The sequence below is a fragment of the Dendrobates tinctorius genome, unplaced genomic scaffold (genome assembly GCF_039654945.1).
Source record: "Dendrobates tinctorius isolate UK_male_01 unplaced genomic scaffold, ASM3965494v1 ptg000126l, whole genome shotgun sequence".
Lineage (NCBI taxonomy): Eukaryota > Metazoa > Chordata > Amphibia > Anura > Dendrobatidae > Dendrobates > Dendrobates tinctorius.
In genome coordinates, this window is record NW_027361794.1 from 25,338,913 (window position 1) to 25,359,741 (window position 20,829).

The 20,829-nt window shown below is 43.8% G+C and overlaps 1 protein-coding gene across 1 annotated transcript in view; it reads left to right on the forward strand.

The window, feature by feature from the left end:
• Window positions 1–955: 955 nt before the first annotated feature.
• Window positions 956–20,829, forward strand: part of LOC141047141 (uncharacterized) — a 56,706-nt gene continuing 36,832 nt past the window's right edge. Inside the window, exon 1 of the mRNA XM_073542100.1 lies at window positions 956–1,004. Coding sequence (XP_073398201.1) covers window positions 956–1,004 — 49 coding nt within the window. The remainder of the gene's footprint in view (window positions 1,005–20,829) is intronic.

Below are 20,829 nucleotides of genomic sequence, written 5' to 3' on the forward strand. Positions count from 1 at the left end.
AACGCGTGGAAGTGCTAGACCATGCACCCTACATGTTAAACATAGGGGCGTATGGCGCATGCGCACGATGCGCTGTGTGCAAAAGCGCTAATGTGAAACCAGCCTTATAAACTTACGAAGTATATAGTTTGAGGTCTGGGATCTGCCAATATGTGGCTAGTTTTTTGTTTTGGATAATATGATGCATGATTTTAGGGTTTTCTTCGTCTAGTCCCTCTTTAATATAGTTCAATATTAAATAGTCTCCTGATGAATGAATGATGAATCCAGTGAATATTCATTTCTCTTAAGTAGCGGCACACGTGACCGCCGGTGGTTGACACTGTGCGCTACTGAAGAGCAATGAATACTGACCGCGATCTCCCATGAACAACGACGGTGAGTACTCCAGCACCTGTGCTCTGCTTGTGAGCAGTGCATGACGTCCCTGTTATGTGCTGCTTACAAGCATAAAGCAGTTGCTGGCACCGGAGCAGGACGCTGTGAGGGAGCACCGGGTAGGTAAGTGCAATTTTTTTTTATGTTTTCTGATGGGGCCATGTATACCAGGATGGGGCCCTACATACAAGGATGAGATGGGGGTCCTGCATAGTAGGCATACTAGGATAAGGAGAGGGGCCATGCATAATACGATGAGATGGAGTCCCTGCATGCCACAATAGGGATGGGACCATGCATACTAGTATAGGGATGAGGGCGATCATTCCTGCCAAGATAGGGATGAGGGGGCCATGTGTATCAGGATGAAGGTGAGGGGACCATATATACCACGATAGGTGATATTAAGTACAGAATTGACCACATTTTTTGCTCTAATTTTTTTCCTAATTTCCTGCTCTAAGACCTAGATGCATCTTATAGTCCAAAAAATACTTTATATATCTTTTTTTTTTCTCAGTGAACTCATTCCTCATGTTTGGCCTCATTAAAATAAAAACACTCATACTCCGCTGGCATGCCGGCTCCACTTCAGCGGTGTCGAGACTCGCTGTCCTGGGGCTTATGTGAGGTTCTTACATCACACGAGATAGGGGCCAATGATGACTGCAAGTTCTTCATAAGTTTCTGGGTGTTAATGGCCTGTATGTTTCTATAAGTATGGACAGTGGGGGTGACCTGAGCGGGATGGCAGTTCTTGATAGAGAATGATAGAAGGTTGTGGTCAGAGAGCGGGAGAGGGGAGTTTGTGAAATCATCCACTGAGCAAAGCCGGGAGAAGACCAAGTCGAGGGAGTTTCTGTCTTTATGTGCGGGGGAGTTAGTATGTTGTGAGAGGCCGAAAGAGGAGGTTAGAGATAAAAGGTGAGAAGCAGATGGTGGGAGGGGAAGGGCAATGGGAATGTTGAAGTCTCCCATGATGAGGGTGGGGATGTCACAGGAGAGATATTGTGGAATCCAGGTGGCAAAGTGATCCTGAAACAGATGGGAGGAGCCCGGAGGACAATACACCACCGCCACTCGCATGGAGAAGGGGACGTAGAGTCTGACAGCATGGACCTCAAAAGAAGGTAAGACAAGTGAGGGTGCTTGAGGGATAACCTGAAAGGTACATTTGGGTGATAGGAGCAGACCAACGCCTCCACCTGCTCTGTTGTCCAATCTTGGGGTATGAGAGAAGTGTAATCCACCATATGAAAAAGCAGCATCAGCGGTAGTGTCTGACTGCTGAATCCAGGTTTCAGTAAGAGCCAGAAGGTTAAGAGAATCAGAAAGGAAGAAGTCATGGATGAAGGAGAGTTTATTACACACTAAGCGAGAATTCCATAGTGCACAATTAAAAGAGATAGAAGGCATGCAGGGAACATTAATAAGATTAGAGGTGTTTCTGAGTGTAGCAGTTGAGGGGTTTGACTTACTATAACATGAGGGGCCGGGGTTGGGATAGATATCTCCTGCGACTAGGAGAAGGAGGATTGAAAGAGTGAGCAGATGGTTAAGTGATTTGTGAGAGCGTCTTGTGTGTTGGATGGTGTGAGTGAATGGATCTGTGCTGTTTAGCAATGTGAAAAGAGCATGAGTGATATACATAGGAGAGGAAAGAAGAGAAGGGCTGATATGGATGGCGTGTAAAGAGTTAATGCAAGGGCGGTGTATGTGAGTGAATGCAGCGGCCAGGATATAAATTGTACAAATGCATATGGTATATATTTGTTGTAATCCAAATGTACAGCGAATAGATTTATTTGTCTTACCTGTCTCCTGCCCAACTGCTATGTCTGAATATATAGCAGGCCAGGTCTAAGATCTTCCTTTTTTTTTTCTCCCCTCACTCGTTAGCAATCAATCAAACTAAGTTAAGACAGCAGGACACAATAAATGTATTGAGCAGATAAAGAAGTGTCCAGGCCTACATGGATCATAATCCACTTTGAAAAGTTACTTGACCTCATAGCATAAGGGGACAACTGTATACCATTATATATGCTGCTAAGATGAATGATCTAGGTTCTGTATTTATCACCCACTCCTGGTTTTGACTTACAAATACTGAATGTGTGCATGTAGCCTTAGGCTGCAGTCACACGGCCCTATAACTCGTGCGATAATCGCATCGGACTGGCCGGCACCGATCCTGACCCCAGCATGACCGCATGATAGATTACTATGTCCAGTTTCGGTCAGGAGAGCCGACAGCCAGTGCAAGTTTTACGGTGCGATTCTCACACGAGAAATATGGCAGTGTGTCTCTGCCCTTAGACAAGGTCACACCTATGAGAAACTCGCACCTGAATACCCGACCCTGCCGCCGGCACTCGGGACCGGAGTGTGCAGCTGCATGTATTTCTATGCAGCTGAACACTCGGGTCTGTATGCCGTCCGTTTGCGTTTTTAAAATTATAGGGTAAGTTCACACAGGGCTTTTTTGTTGCTTTTTATGCTAATTTTCAGCTGCTTTTTCCATTACCAGCAAAGCCTACGAGATTTCAGAAATCTCATACACGCACATTGGTTCTTTGTGTCATCAGGATTTTGTGCTTTGCATGTCATTTCTTTCAGCGTTTTTGCTGCGTTTTTCACCCATTGACTTGAATAGGCTTTGAAAAAATGCACCAAAAATGCTGCTTCTTTCCTGCCAAGAAACAAGGTTTGCTGCATAAAAAAAGCAGCAAAAAACCCTGTGTGAACTTACCCATAGGGTTAACATTGAGGCTATGTACCCACGTATGCAGAAAAATCCTGACTGAAAACCAGGCTCCTTTCCAGAAAACGCGTGTTTTTTTCCGGAGCATCCCCAGTCTCATAGAAAATAGTTAGAAATGCGGATTTTTCAGTGAAATTAATGAGCATGCTGCGTTTTTTTACCGCCACGCGTTTTTTTTGCTGAAAAAATCGCATCAATATGCACAAAAAGTGCAGAACTCATTAAAATGAATGGGATGCTTCTTTCATAGAATCATAGAATCGTAGAGTTGGAAGGGACCTCCTGGGCCATCTGGTCCAACCCCCTGCTCAAAGCAGGATTCGCTAAATCATCCCAGTCAGATGTCTGTCCAGCCTCTGTTTGAAGACTTCCATTGAAGGAGAACTCACCACTTCTCGTGGCAGCCTGTTCCACTCATTGATCACTCTGTCAAAAAGTTTTTTCTAATATCTAATCTGTGTCTCCTCCCATTCAGTTTCATCCCATTGCTTCTAGTCTTTCCTTGTGCAAATGAGAATAAAGTTGATCCTTCTACAATGTGACAGCCCTTTAGATATTTGTAGACAGCTATTAAGTCTCCTCTCAGTCTTCTCTTTTGCAAACTAAACATTCCCAAATCCTGCAACCTTTCCTCATAAGACAGGGTTTGCAGACCGGTCACCATTCTGGTCGCTCTTTTCTGAACTTGCTCCAGTTTGTTGATGTCTTTTTTAAAATGTGGTGCCCAAAACTGGACACAATATTCCAGATGAGGTCTGACCAAAGAGGAGTAGAGGGAAATAATGACTTCACGTGATCTAGACTGTATGCTTCTGTTAATACATCCTAGAATTGCATTTGCCTTTTTTGCTGCTGCATCACACTGTTGACTCATTCAGTCTGTGATCTATTAGTATACCCAAGTCTTTTTCACATGTGCTGTCACTTAGCCCTATTCCTCCCATTCTATATATGCTTTTTCCATTTTTATTGCCCAGATGTAGTACTTTGCATTTCTCCCTGTTAAAAACCATTCTGTTAGTTGCTGCCCACTTCTCCAGTTTATTTAAATCTTTTTGAATCCTCTCTCTCTCTTCTCTAGTATTAGCTATCCCTCCTAGCTTTGTGTCATCAGCAAATTTAATCAGTTTACCCTCAATTCCTTCATCTAAATCGTTGATAAAGATGTTGAACAATACAGGGCCCAGGACAGAGCCCTGTGGTACCCCACTTGAGACATTCTTCCAACTGGATGTGCAGCCATTTACGACCACTCTTTGGGTCCGATCACTAAGCCAGTTATGAATCCACCTAACAGTTGCCTTGTCCATTCCATACTTAATCATTTTTTCAATAAGGATTGTATGAGAGACTTTGTCAAATGCTTTGCTGAAGTCAAGATATACTATATCTACAGCATTTCCTTGATCCACCCAATCAGTGATACCGTCATAGAAGGAAATTAAGTTAGTCTGACATGACTTATTAGTTACAAACCCATGCTGACTCTGTTTAATCACTTCATTCTTATCCAGGTATTGACATACATGTTGTTTAATAATTTGTTCAAAGATCTTTCCTGGTATAGAAGTCAGACTCACCGGCCTATAGTTGCCTGGGTCCACCTTCTTCCCCTTTTTGAAGATAGGAACAACATTTGTTCTTCTCCAGTCTTCTGGCACTTCTCCTGTTCTCCAAGAATTTTCAAAGATTATAGAGAGGGGTTCAAAAATTTCTTCTGTTATCTCCTTCAGTACTCTGGGGTGTAATTCATCTGGACCTGGAGACTTGAATTCATTTAGGCTAGCTAAGTGTTTCCTCACTATCTTTCTGTTTATAGATATCCTGGATTCTTCTATTCCCTTAATAGGACAGTGAATAACAGTTGATGTTACATTTCGTTTCTGAGAGAAAACAGATGCAAAATAGGAATTTAAAAGTTCAGCCTTCTCAACATCCTGTCTTACCATTTCATCATTTTCATCCTGTAAAAATCCTATAGCATCTTTGACTTTTCTTTTACTTTTGACATATCCCCAAAATCCTTTATTATTGCTTTTGACATCTCTTGCAAGCCTCAATTCATTTTCAGCTTTAGCTAATCTGATTTGTGCCCTGCAGGTTCTGCAGACAGCATTATATTCTTCTTTAGATATGCCTCCCTCTTTCCATTTTATAAACATTTTTTTCTTCCTTTTTAGCATGTGCTTAAGTTCTGTGTTCATCCATCCTGGTTTCCTTAACTGCTTCCTATTCTTCCCTCTTTTCGGAATTGTTAACAACTGTGCTTTGAGAATTTCATTTTTCAAGATTTCCCATCCTTCCTGGACATTTTTGTCTTTAAGGATATCCAGCCATTGGATCCCTCCAATTCTCTTTCTGAATCCCTTAAAATCTGCCTTTCTGAAATCTAACCTTGACGTCTGAGTCTTCACAGGTCTTCCGCCTCTAGTTATCCAAAATTCTAAAATAGCATGGTCGCTACCTCCTAGGGTCCCAGCCACATTTACCTCCTCAACCATTTCCTCCCTGTTTATAAGGATTAGATCCAAGGTAGCAGTTCCCCTTGTTTTCTCCCTTACCTTTTGGAAGATAAAGTTGTCAGCAAGAGAGGATAAGAATTTCCTTGACCTGTTAGTTTTGCCTGAGAGAGATTCCCAACAAATGTCTGGATAGTTGAAATCTCCCATGACAACTATGTCATATTTTTTGGAGAACTTGGCCATTTGATGCATAAAGAGTTCATCCATAGCTTCAGCTTGCACAGGCGGCCTGTAGTAAATGCCTACAATGGTGTCCTTTCCATTGTTCTGTCCTTGTATTCTTACCCAAACAGTTTCCACAGAACTCCCAGTCTCTGAAGCTTCAATCTCTGTGCAGATATACGCGTTTCTAACATACAATGCGACACCCCCTCCTCGTTTATCAAGTCTGTTTCTTGCAAATAAGTTGTATCCTTCTAGTCTTGTATTCCAATCATGTGTATTGTCCCACCAAGTTTCAGTGATTCCAATGACATCATATTTCTTTTCCTGTGTTAGTAGTTCCAATTCTCCTTGTTTGTTGCCCATGCTTTGTGCATTAGTATAGAAACATTTTAGTTTGTGATTGGTTTCTCTTTCTCCAATATTTTTATTAATTAGATTCTTTCGTCTTTGTTCTTCCTTTCCACTTCTAATAGCAGAGTTCTCAATAGCATTTGTCAGGTTTATGGCTTTTTCTGGTCTTTTGCTTCCCTTCCCATGTTGTTCTAGTTTAAAGCTCTCCTTACAAGTGTAGCAAGGCGACTTCCAAATACATGCTTTCCAGTCTTCGTAAGGTGCACCCCATCTCTAGCAAGTAGTCCATCGTATAAGTAGTTCACTCCGTGATCCAGAAATCCAAATCGTTGCTGACGGCACCATCGACGTAGCCAGTTGTTCACCTGCAGAATCTTATTCCACCTCCTTGTTCCATGGCCATCCACTGGGAGGATGGAAGAGAAGACCACCTGCGCTCCCAGTTCTTTCACTTTCTTGCCTAAGTCTTCAAAGTCTCTGCAGATGGTTTCCAGGTCGTTTCTTGCAGTGTCATTTGTCCCCACATGTAGTAGCAGGAATGGGTAGTCATCTGTAGGTCTGAAGAGTCCTGATATCCTGTCAGACACATCTTTAATTTTTGCACCTGGAAGACAACACATTTCTCTTGAAGTTATATCCGGTCTGCAAATAGCGGCCTCAGTTCCTCTCAACAGGGAATCCCCCATGACCACCACTCTCCGTTTCTTCTTCACAACATTTTTCTTTCTCCATCCAGGAGGACTCTGAAGGCGTACAAGGTTGCTGCTTGTTGGCAAAGTCTTATCCTGATGTATTTCTTCATTGTTTTCCTGCGTGAGAGCCTGGTACTGGTTCCTGAGCAGTATGGGTGCTGACTGCCTCCTGATCCTCCTGCTTCTCTGGGTCACATGTCTCCATTCCTCTGTTTCTTCAGGTGCACTTCAAATTTCTTCTCTTTCTGTAACATGAAGAGATAATTCTGCTCTGTCCAAGAACTCTTCACCTTCCTTAATGATCTTCAACGTAGCTAACCTCTCTTCGAGATTTTGCAACTTTTCCTCCAACAGGGACACAAGCTTGCATTTGTGGCATGTGAAGTTTGGCTTTTCCACTGGTAAGTCTGTGAACATGTAGCAAGAAATGCAGCTCACCAAATGGCTCCTGGCCTCTTCCATCTTGAGATTTCTTAAAAACGATGAAAGATGAGCCCAAATTCGCTCGCCGATAGGCGCGCGGTTTTTCCGATTTCCTCTTTTCAGCTGCAACGGCCAAAACCCAGTGATCGTTGAGCTCGTGGAGACTCTTCACTTATCCCAGAAGGCACTGGGAATATGCAAATGATCTCAAGACTCTTCCCCTGGTTTTCCGATTTCCTCTTTTCAGCTGCAACGGCCAAAACCCAGTGATCGTTGAGCTCGCTGAGACTCTTCACTTATCCCAGAAGGCACTGGGAATATGCAAATGATCTCCTCAAGACTCTTCCCCTGGTTTTCAAGCGTCTTTGTCGGTAAAAACGCTTACGTGGGTACACGGCCTGAAATAAATTGTTTCTTTCCAAGCCAGGTGTTTAGACCTTGACATATTTGTCACACCAAAGGACTACTAACACCCAACCAAAGCTGAGGTGTCATTGAGGCAAAGGTTTTTTACATGCTTTAACCCCTTCATTTTGCAGCTTTATGAACATGCCAATTTTTACAATTCTGACCAGTGTCACTTTGAGGTCAGAACTCTGGAACGCTTTAACGGATCCCACTGTATCTGAGAGAGTTTTTTCGTGACACATTGTACTTCATGTTAGTGGTAAAATTTCTTCGATATGACTTGTGTTTATGAAAAAAACGGCAATATGGAGAAAATTTTGAAAATGTTGCAATTTTCAAACTTTAAATTTTTATGGCCTTAAATCAGAGAGATATCTACTTTACATCAGTACGATTTTGGAACCAAATTTTTTTTCTGTTAGGAAGTTATAAGGGTTAAAAGTTGACCAGCGATTTCTCATTTTTACAATAAAATTTACAAAACCTTTTTTTTTAGGGACCACATCATATTTAAAGTCATTTTGAGGGGTTTATATGGCACAAAATACCCAAAAGTGACACCATTCTAATAACTGGACCCCGCAAGGTGCTCAAAACCACATTCAAGAAGTTTATTAACCCTTTACGTGCTTCACAGGAACTGAAGCAAAGTGGAAGGAAAAAATTAACATTTAACTTTTCTTTGCAAAAAATTTACTTCAGAACCAATTATTTTTATTTTCACAAGTGTTAACCCCTTACCTACAAAAGACGTAATATTCCGTCCATGTGACCCTGGACCTAACTACCATGGACGGAATATTACGTCCCAGCGATCAGCGGCGCCCACGTGGTGAGCGCCGCTGATCGCGGCCGGGTGTCAGCTAATTATCATAGCTGACACCCGGCACAATGTGTCAGGGGCGGTCACGGACCGCCCCCGACACGTTAACCCCTTGCATACCGCGATCAAACGCGATCGCGGTGTACCTGGGGTTAAAGGGAAGCATCGGCAGGGAGGGGGCTCCCTCCGTGCTTCCCTGAGCCCCCCACGGCAGCGCAATGTGCAGCGCTGCTGCGGGGGTCTCTTTCCCTACAGGGAGCTGACTTCCTCAAAGCGCAGGCATGAGGAAGTCTGCAGCAGTGCCTGTGACAGATCGCTGAAAAAAAAAATAATCCCCAATAAATCCATTTTTTCAAAATAAAAAAACCCAAAAACAATAAAAGTACACATATTTGGTATCGCCGCGTCTGTAATGACCTGCCCTATAAAACTGTCCCATTAGTTAACCCCTTTAGCGAACCCCTTAAAAAATAAAAATAAAAAACGAAGCAAAAAATGATGATTTATTATCATACCACCGAACAAAAAGTGCAATAACGCGCGATCAAAAAGACGCATATAAATATCCATGGTACCACTGAAAACGTCATCTTATCCCGCAAAAAACGAGCCGCCATACAGCATCATCTGCAAAAAAATAAAAAAGTTATAGCTCGCAGAATAAAGCGATGCAAAAATAATTATTTTTTATATAAAATTGTTTTCATTGCAAAAAACCGACAAAACATAAAAAAGACCTAAATGAGGTATCGCTGTAACCGTACTGACCCAAAGAATAAAAATGCTTTATCAATTTTACCGCACGCGGAACGGTGTAAACGCACCCCCCAAAAGAAATTCATGAAACGCTGGTTTTTGTTCATTCTGCGTCCCAAAAATCAGAATAAAAAGCGATCAAAAAATGTCACGTGCCCGAAAATGGTACCAATAAAAACGTCAACTCGTCCCGCAAAAAATAAGACCTCACATGACTCAGTGGGTCAAAATACGGAAAAATTATAGCTCACAATATGTGGTGATGCAAAAACTATTTTTACAATAAAAAGCGTCTTTTAGCGTGCGACAGCCGCCAAACATAAAAACCGCCATAAATCGTAAATCAAACCCCCCGTTATCACCCCCTTAGTTAGGGAAAAATAATAAAACTAAAAGAAAATGTATTTATTTCCATTTTCCCGCTAGGGTTAGGGTTAGGGCTAGGGTTAGGGCTAGGGCTCAGATTAGGGTTAGGGGTGTGTTGAGGTTAGGGTTGGAGTTATAATTGGGGGGTTTCCACTGTTTGGGCACATCAGGTGCTCTCCAAAGGCAACATGGCGTCTGATCTCAATTCCAGCCAATTCTGCGTTGAAAAAGTCAAATGGTGCTCCTTCCCTTCCAAGCTCTGCCATGCGCCCAAACAGTGTTTTACCCCCACATGTAGGGTATCAGCCTACTCAGGACAAATTACAAAACAACTTTTGGGGTCCAATTTCTCCTGTTACCCTTAGGAAAATAAAAAATTGGGGGCAAAAATATAATTTTGCGGAAAAAAATGTTTTTTTTATTTTCACGCCCAGGCGTTATAAACTTCTGTGAAGCACTTGGGGGTTCAAAGTGCGCTCCACACATCTAGATAAGCTCCGTGGGGGGTCTAGTTTCCAAAATGGGGACACTTGTGGGGAGTTTCAATAGTTTAGGTACATCAGGGGCTCTCCAAACGCACATGACACCCACAGACCAATCCATCAAACTCTGCATTCCAAAACGTCACTACTTCCCTTCCGAGCCCCGACGTGTACCCATACAGTAGTTTTCTCCCACATATGAGGTATCAGCGTACTCAGGACAAATTGGACAACAACTTTTGGGGTCCAATTTCTCCTGTTACCCTTGGGAAAATAAAAAAAATGGGGACTAAAAGATGATGTTTGTTGAAAAAATACGATATTTTTATTTTCACGCCCGGTCGTTATAAACTTCTGTGAAGCACTGGGGGGTTCAAAGTGCTCACCACACATCTAGATAAGTTCATTAGGGGGTCTAGTTTCCAAAATGGGGTCACTTGTGGGTGATTTCCACTGTTTAGGTACATTAGGGGCTCTCCAAAGGCAACATGACACCCACAGACCATTCCATCAAAGTCTGCATTCCAAAACGTCACTACTTCCCTTCCGAGCCCCGACGTGTCCCCATACAGTAGTTTTCTCCCACATATGGGGTGTCAGCGTACTCAGGACAAATTGGACAACAACTTTTGGGGTCCAATTTCTCCTGTTACCCTTGGGAAAATAAAAAAATGGGGACTAAAAGATGATGTTTGTGGAAAAAATACGATTTTTCTATTTTCACGCCCGGACGTTATAAACTTCAGTGAAGCACTGGGGGGTTCAAAGTGCTCACCACACATCTAGATAAGTTCCTTGGGGGGTCTAGTTTCCAAAATGGTGTCATTTGTGGGGGGTTTCTACTGTTTTGGTGCATCAGGGGCTTTCCTAACGCGACATGGTGTCCGATCTCAATTCCAGCCAAAAACGTCAAATGGCGCTGCTTCCCTTCCGAGCTCTGCCATGCGCCCAAATAGTGGTTTACACCCACATGTGGGGTATCAGCGTACTCAGGATAAATTGCACAATATCTTTTAGGGTCCTGTTACTTTTGGAAAAATAAGAATTGAGGGTGAAAAGATCATTTTTGTGGAAAAAATATGATTTTTTTAATTGTACTGCTGTACGTTATAAACTTCTGTGAAGCCCGTGGGGGTTCAAAGTTCTCACCACACATCTAGATAAGTTCCTTGGGGGTCTAGATTCCAAAATGGTGTCATTTGTGGGGGGTTTCCACTGTTTTGGTACATCAGGGGTTTTCCAATCGCGACATGGTGTCCGATCTCAATTCTAGCCAAAAACGTCAAATGGCGCTGCTTCCCTTCCGAGCTCTGCTATGCGCCCAAATAGTCATTTACACCCACATATGGGGTATCAGCGTACTCAGGACAAATTGCACAATAACTTTTAGGGTCCTGTTACCCTTGGAAAAATAAAAATTGGGGGTGAAAAGATCATTTTTGTGGAAAAAATATGATTTTTTAATTGTACCGCTGTACGTTATAAACTTCTGTGAAGCCCTTGTGGGTTCAAAGTTCTCACCACATATCTAGATAAGTTCCTTGGGGGGTCTAGTTTCCAAAATGGGGTCACTTGGGGGGGTTTCCACTGTTTAGGTACATCAGGGGCTCTCCAAACGCGACATGGCGTCCGATCTGAATTCCAGCCAATTTTGCATTGAAAAAGTCAAACGGCGCTCCTTCCCTACTGAGGTCTGCCATGCGCCGAAACAGTGGTTCCCCCCACATATCAGGTATCAGCGTACTCAGGACAAATTGCACAATAACTTTTGCAGTCCAATTTCTCCTGTTACCCTTGGTAAAATAAAGGAAATTGAACCTGAAGTATTTTTTTTGTGAAAAAAAGTTAAATGTTCATTTTTTTTTAATATTCAAAAAATTCCTGTGACGCACCTAAAGGGTTAATAAACTTCTTGAATGTGGTTTTAAGCACCTTAAGGGGTGCAGTTTTTAGAATGGTGTCACTTTTGGGTATTTTCTATCATATAGACCCCTCAAAGTGGCTTCAAATGTGAAGTGGTCCCTAAAAATAAAATGGTGTTGCAAAAATGAGAAATCCCTGGTCAATTTTTAACCCTCATAACTTCCTAACAAAAAAAAATTTTGGTTCCAAAATTGTGCTGATGTAAAGTAAACATGTGGGAAATGTTATGTATTAAGTTTTTTGTGTGCCGTATCGCTGTGATTTAAGGGCATAAAAATTCAAAGTTGGAAAATTGCGAAATTTTCAAAATTTTCGCCAAATTTCTGTTTTTTTCACAAATAAACGCAAGTTATTTGAATGCAATTTTACCACTAACATGAAGTACAATATGTCACGAGAAAACAATGTCAGAATCACCGGGATCCATGGAAGCGTTCCAGAGTTATGACCTCATAAAGGTACAATGGTCAGAATTGTAAAAATTGGCCCGGGAGTTAACGTGCAAACCACCCTTGGTAGTGAAGGGGTTAAAAGAGAAAGTGAACCACAATATTTGTTGTGCAATTTCTCCTGAATACGCAGATACCCCATATGTGGGGTTAAAACCACTTTTTGGGTTCACAGCAGAGCTCGGAAGGGAAGTAGCGCCGTTTGACTTTTTCAATACAGAATTGGCTGGAATTGAGATCGGACACCATGTTGCATTTGGAGAGCCTCTGATGTGTCTAAACAGTGGAAACCCCCAACATGTGACCCCATTATGGAAACTAGACCCCTTAGGGAACTTATGTAGATGTGTGATGAGCACTTTGAACCTCCAAATGCTTCACAGAAGCTTATAACGTAGAGCCGTGAAAATAAAAAATAATTTTTTTTTCCACAAAAATGATCTTTTCACCCCAAAATTTTTATTTTCCCAAGGGTAACAGGAGAAATTATACCCCAGAAGTTATTGTGCAATTTGTCCTGAATACGCCCATACCCCATATGTGGGGGCAAACCACTGTTTGGGTGCACGGCAGACCTCAGAAGGGAAGGAGCACCGTTTGACCTTTGTAATGGAGAATTGGCTGGAATTGAGATCGGACGCCATGTCGCGTTTGGAGAGTCCCTGATGTGCCTAAACAGTGAAAAAACTCCACATGTGACACCATTTTGAAATTAGACCCCCCCAAGGAGCTAATCTAGATGTGTGGTGAGCACATTAAACCCCCAAGTGCTTCACAGAAGTTTATAACGCAGAGCAGTGAAAATAAAAAATCATTTTTTTCCCTGAAAAATGATGTTTTAGCCCACTATTTTTTATTTTCACAAAGCTAGCAGGAGAAATTGGACCACAAAAGTTGTTGTGCAATTTGTCCTGAGTACACCGATACCCCATATGTGGGGGGAACCACTGTCTAGATGCATGGGAGAGCTCGGAAGGGAAGGGAAAGAGTGCCATTTTGGAATGCATACTTTGATGGAATATTCTGCGGGCATCATATTGCATTTGCAGAGCCCTTGATGTGCCTAAACAGCAGGAACCCCCCACAAGTGACCCCATTTTGGACACTAGACCCCCCCAAATGAGCTTATCTAGATGTGTGGTGAGAACTTTGAACCCCCAAGTGCTTCATAGAAGTTTATAAACGCAGGGCCATGAAAATAAAAAATCTTTTTTTTCCTCAGAAAAGATTTTTTTAGCCCACTATTTTTTATTTTTCCAAGGGTAACAGGAGAAATTGGACCACAAAAGTTGTGCAATTTGTCCTGAACACGCTGATAGCCCATATGTGGGGGGGGGAACCACTGTTTGGGTGCATGGGAGAGCTCGGAAGGGAAGGAGCGCCATTTTGGAATGCAGACTTTGATGGAATGTTCTCCGGGCATCATGTTGCGTTTGCAGAGCCCCTGATGTGCCTAAACAGTATAAACCCCCCACAAGTGACCCCATTTTGGAAACTAGACCCCCAAAGGAGCTTATCTAGATGTGTGATGAGCACTTTGAACTCCCAAGTGCTTCACAGAAGTTTATAACGCAGAGCCGTGAAAATAAAAAAAAAATTCTCCTCAAAAATTATTTTTTAGCCTACTATTTTTTCATTTTCCCAAGGGGAACAGGAAAAAATAGACCCCCAAAGTTGGTGTGCAATTTGTCCTGAGCACGCTGATGCCCCTATGTTGTGGTAAACCACTGTTTAGGCACACGTCTGGGTTCGGACGGGAGGGAGCATCATTTGACTTTTGAACGCAAAATTGGCTGGAATCAATGGTGGTGCCATGTCGCGTTTGGAGACCCCTAATGTGCCTAATTAGTGGAAAACCCTCAATTCTAGCTCCATCTCTAACCCCAACACACCCCTAACCCTAATCCCAACCCTAACTTTAATCCCAACCCTAATCCTAACCCTAATCCCAACTCTAGCCCTAATTCTAACCCTAATTCTAATCCTTATCCTAACCCTAATGGAAAAATGAAAATAAATATATTTTCTTTATTTCATTATATTTCCCTTCCTAAGGGGGTGATAAAGGGGGGGTTGCTTACTATTTTTTTATTTTGATCATTGTGATAGGGTTTATCACAGTGATCAAAATGTACATTGAATGAATGAATGGAATCTGCCGGCCGGCAGATTCGGCGGGCGCATTGCATATGCGCCCACCATTTTCTTCCCGGATCAAGATGGCGGCGCCCACCGGAGGAGGCAGGAGGGCCCGCGGACCACCGGGAGGTACCATGGGGGGGATCGGGGACCGTATTTCTCTCTTCTCTAATGTGTGATCACATCAGAGGAGCGAGAAAGTGAAAGCAAAATCGCGACTTTTTTTGCAGTCGCCGTTATACGGTTAATAATGGCAATCACAAAAGCGTGGTCGGTAAATCCGACCTGAATCATGTTCTCTGGGGTCTCGGCTACCCCCAGCAGCCAAGACACCGGAGAAAATCCGACTCTGGGAGGCTCTCTACACTTTCCACAGCGCCGTGAATTCACGGCGCTGATACGCCATTGTAATTTATGCAACTTAATAAAATAAAAACCTAATATATACCCATCTAGCTTACTTATTTAAACCAATATAACAACACAAAATTTAGAAATAAACATTTCTGACATTCAAAAATAAAACAAAAAAAAATCAGTGACCAATATAGCCACCTTTCTTTACGATGACTCAAAAGCCTTCCACCCATAGATTCTGTCAGTTGCTTGATCTGTTTACGATCAACATTGCGTGCAGCAGCCACCACAGCCTCCCAGACACCGTTCTGAGAGGTGTACTTTTTTCCCTCCCTGTAGATCTCACATTTTATGAGGGACTACAAGTTCTCTATGGGGTTCAGATCAGGGGAACAAGGGGGCCATGTCATTATTTTTTCTTCTTTTAGACCTTTACTGGGCAGCCACACTGTGGAGTATTTGGATGCATGTGACGGAGCATTGTCCTGCATGAAAATCATGTTTTTCTTGAACGATACCGACTTCTTCCTGTACCACTGCTTGAAGAAGGTGTCTTTCAGAAACTGGCAGTAGGTCTGGGAGTTGAGCTTCACTCCATCATCAACCCAAAAAGGTCCCACAAGTTTATCTTTGATGATACCAGCCCATACCAGTACCCCACCTCCACCTTGCTGGCGTCTGACTCGGAGTGGAGCTCTCTGGCCTTTACTGATCCAGCCTCGGGCCCATCCATCTGGCCCATCAAGAGTCACTCTCATTTCATCAGTCCATAAAACCTTAGAAAAATCAGTCTTAAGATATTTCTTGGCCCAATCTTGATGTTTTATCTTATGTTTCTTGTTGAAAGGTGGTCGTTTTTCAGCCTTCCTTACCTTGGCCATGTCCCTAAGTATGGCACACCTTGTGCTTTTTGCTACTCGAGTAACGTTGCAGCTCTGAAATATGGCAAAACTGGTGGCAAATGGCATCTTGGCAGCTTCACGCTTGATTTTCCTCAATTCATGGGCAGTTATTTTGCGCCTTTTTTTTATCAACACGCTTCTTGCGACCCTGTTGGATATTTGCCATGAAACGCGTGATTGTTTGGTGATCATGCTTCAAAAGTTTGGCAATTTCAAGACTGCTGCATCCCTCTGCAAGACATCTCACAAGTTTTGACTTTTCAGAGTCCATCAAATCTCTCTTCTGACCCATTTTGCCAAAGGAAGGGAAGTTGCCTAATAATTAAGCACACCTTATATAGGGTGTTGATGTCATTAGACCACACCCCTCCTCATTAGAGATGCAAACCACCCGATTTACATAATTGGCAGTTGGCTTTCAAGCTTATACAGCTTGGAGTAGGACAACATGTATAAAAAGGATGTGATCAAAATACTCATTTGCCTAATAATACTGCACACAGTGTAGGTGTTAAATTAAGGGGTTAATTCATTGAAAAAAATTGCGTTGGCTGCCATGGTATTTTCACTGCCAGAGAGGGAAAGCCAGTGAGTGAGGGCAGATCTTAATAGCCTAGAGAGGGACCATTGTTTTTGTGCCCCCCCGGTTACAAAAGTCTGCCCACAGCTACCCCAGAAAAGGCACATCTAAAAGATACGCCTTTTCTGGCACTTAGCCTCTCTATTCCCATTGCCTTTAGCGGTGGCTCATGGATTAATAATAATGGGTTAATGTCATCTTGCTATTTAAAGGTGACATTAAGCCTGCTTAATAGTGTTGAGCATTCCGATACCGCAAATATCGGGTATCGGCCGATATTCGCGGTATCGGAATTCCGATACTGAGTTCCGATACTTTTTGCATATTGAATACCGGAATCGGAAGTTCCCATAATGCTATGAGCCAGTTTGATTTGATTCAGCCAATGGCAATCCTCAGGAGTGTGGGCACATCCTGTTAGGCATGTAGGCATGTTAACTAATGGAATGGCTGTGATTGGCTGCTGAAATGATGTCATGATGCACTATAAAAGCCGCCGCCTCCATTTCGGGTTCACTCTGCTGTGAATTCAGTTAGGAACAGGCTGCTGTTCAAGACTCTGAGGGACAGTTAGCGATAGTGATTTTCTAAATAATATTGTGCTTTACCCAGGCTACATTATCAATCAGTGTAGCTTTCTTTTGCCTTGCAGTGCTGTTCACAGCTGTCTGCAAGGTCTGTGTGAGTGCAGCTCATGCTGTAGTGTGTCCTGCAGCCACGTCTGGTTGTAGGCCGCTCAGCGTGCGTCACTGCCTCACACATATTTTTCTTTTATTGCAGCTCATTTTTCATTAATTCTCCTATTAGTGTGCATCCATCCGTATCCATCTACATTGGTTGGTTGCAAACACTATATAGGAGTACATAGAGGAGCTTTTTTTCTGGCTTGTGCCCTGCAGCCACAGCCAGATTAGTATTACCCTATTTTTTGGAGCCTCATTTATTGCATTGTAGGTTACCTTCCTGCATTGTAATAGCTCCAAAAAGTTTGTGATACTATCGCTTTCACATCTTTGGTCACATCCTTTTTGTTTTTTTGAAAAAAAACAAAACAAAATAAAGTTCACCAAACACTCCACTTGACAGTTGTGTAGGCCACATTAGCTCATATTAAAGTGTAGTCCACACACTTTATAAAATTAGTGTTTCTTATACCTGTTAGCAGCTGTTCAGGAATAAGCACACTAAGCACACTTTGTACTTTTCTGCCTATCTTTATCAGTCTACCAAGATGAAGAAGGCAGGGAGTAAGGCACGTGGTCGTGGAGTTGCAGCAGGGAAAGGACGTGGGGATTCAGCAGGGAGAGGACGTGGGGATTCTGTGCCTGCTGCGGGCACCAGTGAGAGCATCCCCCAGTTTTACCAGGCAACAGTCCTTTATGCGCAGCTTTGTAGGACCTCGCCGTACCCCACTGCTGCGGGACAAACAAATTGAAGCCGTTGTTGGATGGATGGCAGCTAATGCATCGACTTCAATGACTTCCACATCCTCTCAGGGCCAGAGCACTGAAGAGCAACCATCTGTCTCTTCACCACCTGCCAAATTGCCCAGGCAGTCAGAACCCTGTACAGGAGCCATCTCAGTCTCTACTTCTGTTCCCTGAATCTGTTGGCTTGGAAGAGGGGGCCAGCCAAGCAGCATTCAAGAATGTGAAGAAGAGGGAGTATGCAGTGATGCGCAACTGCTTTGTCCCTCTGAATCTGAAGAGGCAGGTGGGCCCGTGCCTATTTTCAGCACACCTCAGTACGCATCAGATGATGAGACTCAGGTGCCACTTTCTGGTGCGTACGGTGCTGCTGAGACTACCCAAGAGAAGCAGGTGTTTGAAGAGGGGAGTGTAGATGATGAGGTCCTTGACCCATCATGGCGTGAGGAACAGGAAGGTGGTGGGAGCAGCTCTGAGGAAGAGATTCCCCGAACGGCCAAAACAGGAGGGAGAGGGAGGGGCAGACTTGGTTGCCTGTAGCCTCCACTTCAGCACCCATTAGGAGCATTCCTCTTCCAAAAGCCAAAACGGGCGCTCCCAAGACTTGCAGTGCCTGGTCCTTTTTTGACACAGTTGCAGATGACATTTGTTTTGTCAAATGCAAGCTGTGTCACCAGAAAGTAAAAAGAGGGAAAGTGTCAGCAACTTCAATACCACAAATATGTGGAAACATGTGCGGACCAAGCACGTGGTGGAGTTACAAAGACACACTGAAGACGTAGGCCAACCTACAGCACCACCTACCACCTCTTCAGCTCGTGTTGTAGCCTCTTCCTCCAGCTCACACACAGCTGGTTCGGCTTCCTCACAGGATCGCCATGGAATGGAAGAACCTCTGGCACTGTTGTCCAGAGACCCAGTGATATTCCACCCACAGCACCACGTCCCCGTTCATCCTCATACTCCCAGGCCACTCTACAGCCATCGGTAGCACAGGCATGGGAGAAAAAGGTGGCCATACTCGGCAAACCATCCCCGAGCACAGGCTCAGAATGCTGGCATTGCCAAACTACTGGCCCTTGAAATGCTGTCATTCAGGCTGGTGGAGACAGACACCGTCCGGAACTTCATGGCATTGGCAGTCCCACAATACACCATGCCCAGCCACTTTTATTTCAGCAGGCAAGCCGTCCCTGCCCTGCAAAAGCATGTGGAGGGAAAAATTAAACATGCGCTACTAAACGCCGTCAGTAGCAAGGTCCACCTGACCACCGATGCGTGGACCAGTAACCATGGACAGGGACGATACCTTTCCCTCACTGCCCATTGGGTCAATGTTGTGGAGCCGGGTATAGATCTTGAGAGTGGCGCTGTATGTGTTCTGTCAACTCCAAGGATTGCAGGAATCCAGTCTGTACACATTGACTCCTCCTCATACTCCAGTTCCTCTGAATCAGCGCTGCAGGAGCCTGTTACGACCGATATGAGCACAGCCGTGGCCAAACGTCAATAGGCCGTCCTGAAATTAATTTGGGGAATCGAAGCCACACAGCGCAGGAGCTCTGGAATGCCATCAAGCAGGAGAGCGACGTGTGGTTTGTGCCAGCGAATCTCCAGCCAGGCTTGGTAGTGTGTGACAATGGCCGAAATCTGGTGGCAGCTCTGGGCCTAGGCAACCTCACTCATATCCCATGTCTGGCACATGTGCTCAACTTGGTCGTGCAGAGCTTTCTGAGGGACTATCCGGATCTTGATGTACTGCTGCCCAAGGTCCGCATAGAGTGCACTCACTTGCGGCGTTCCAGCATGGCAAGATCGCGCATTGCAGCTCAGCAGCGCCGATTACGCCTTCCGGAACATCGCATCATATGTGACCTACCCACCAGGTGGAATTCAGCGTTACATATATAGGAGGGGTTGTGTGAGCAGCAGGCAGCAGTAATGGAGTACCAGATGCATCAGGCGCAAACAAGTCGCACTGTGCGCCGGTCACACTTCAGCACCACTGAGTGGGCCTCCATGAAGGACATCTGCCTTGTTTTGCGTGCCTTCGATGATTCCACGTGGATGGCGAGTGCAGATGATGCACTAGTCCGTATGACTGTCCCCCTTATCTGCCTGCTTCAAAAAACACTGCAAGCACTAAGGGAGGAGGTTTTGGAAGAGGTGGAGGATGAGGAGTCACAAATGCCATCTGCTTCTGGACAGTCTGCGCTACGTGGTTCCTCACAAAGGCCTAGGCAGGGGACACTTTGTGAGGAGGATGAGGAGGAGACAATGGAGGAGGAAGACATCTCTCCAGAGGAGGGAGGTACACAATGCTATAGTCAGTATGTACAGTCATGGCCAAAAGTTTTGAGAATGACACAAATATTAATTTTTACAAAGTCTACTGCTTCATTTTTTCTAATGGCAATTTGCATATACTCCAGAATGTTATAAAGAGTGATCAGCTTAACAGCAATTACTTGCAAAGTCAATATTTGCCTAGAAAATGAACTTTATCCCCCAAAACACATTTCAACATCATTGCAGCCCTGCCTTAAAAGGACCTGCTAACATCGTTTCAGTGATTGCTCCATTAACACAGGTGTGGGTGTTGATGAGGACAGGGCTGGAGATCAATCTGTCATGATTAAGTAAGAATGACACCACTGGACACTTTAAAAGGAGGCTGGTGCTTGGCATCATTGTTTCTCTTCTGTTAACCATGGTTATCTCTAAAGAAACACGTGCAGTCATCATTGCACTGCACAAAAATGGCCTAACAGGGAAGAGTATCGCAGCTAGAAAGATTGCACCTCAGTCAACAATCTATCGCATCATCAAGAACTTCAAGGAGAGAGGTTCCCTTGTTGCCAAAAAGGCTCCAGGGCGCCCAAGAAAGACCAGCAAGCGCCAGGACCGTCTCTTAAAAGTGTT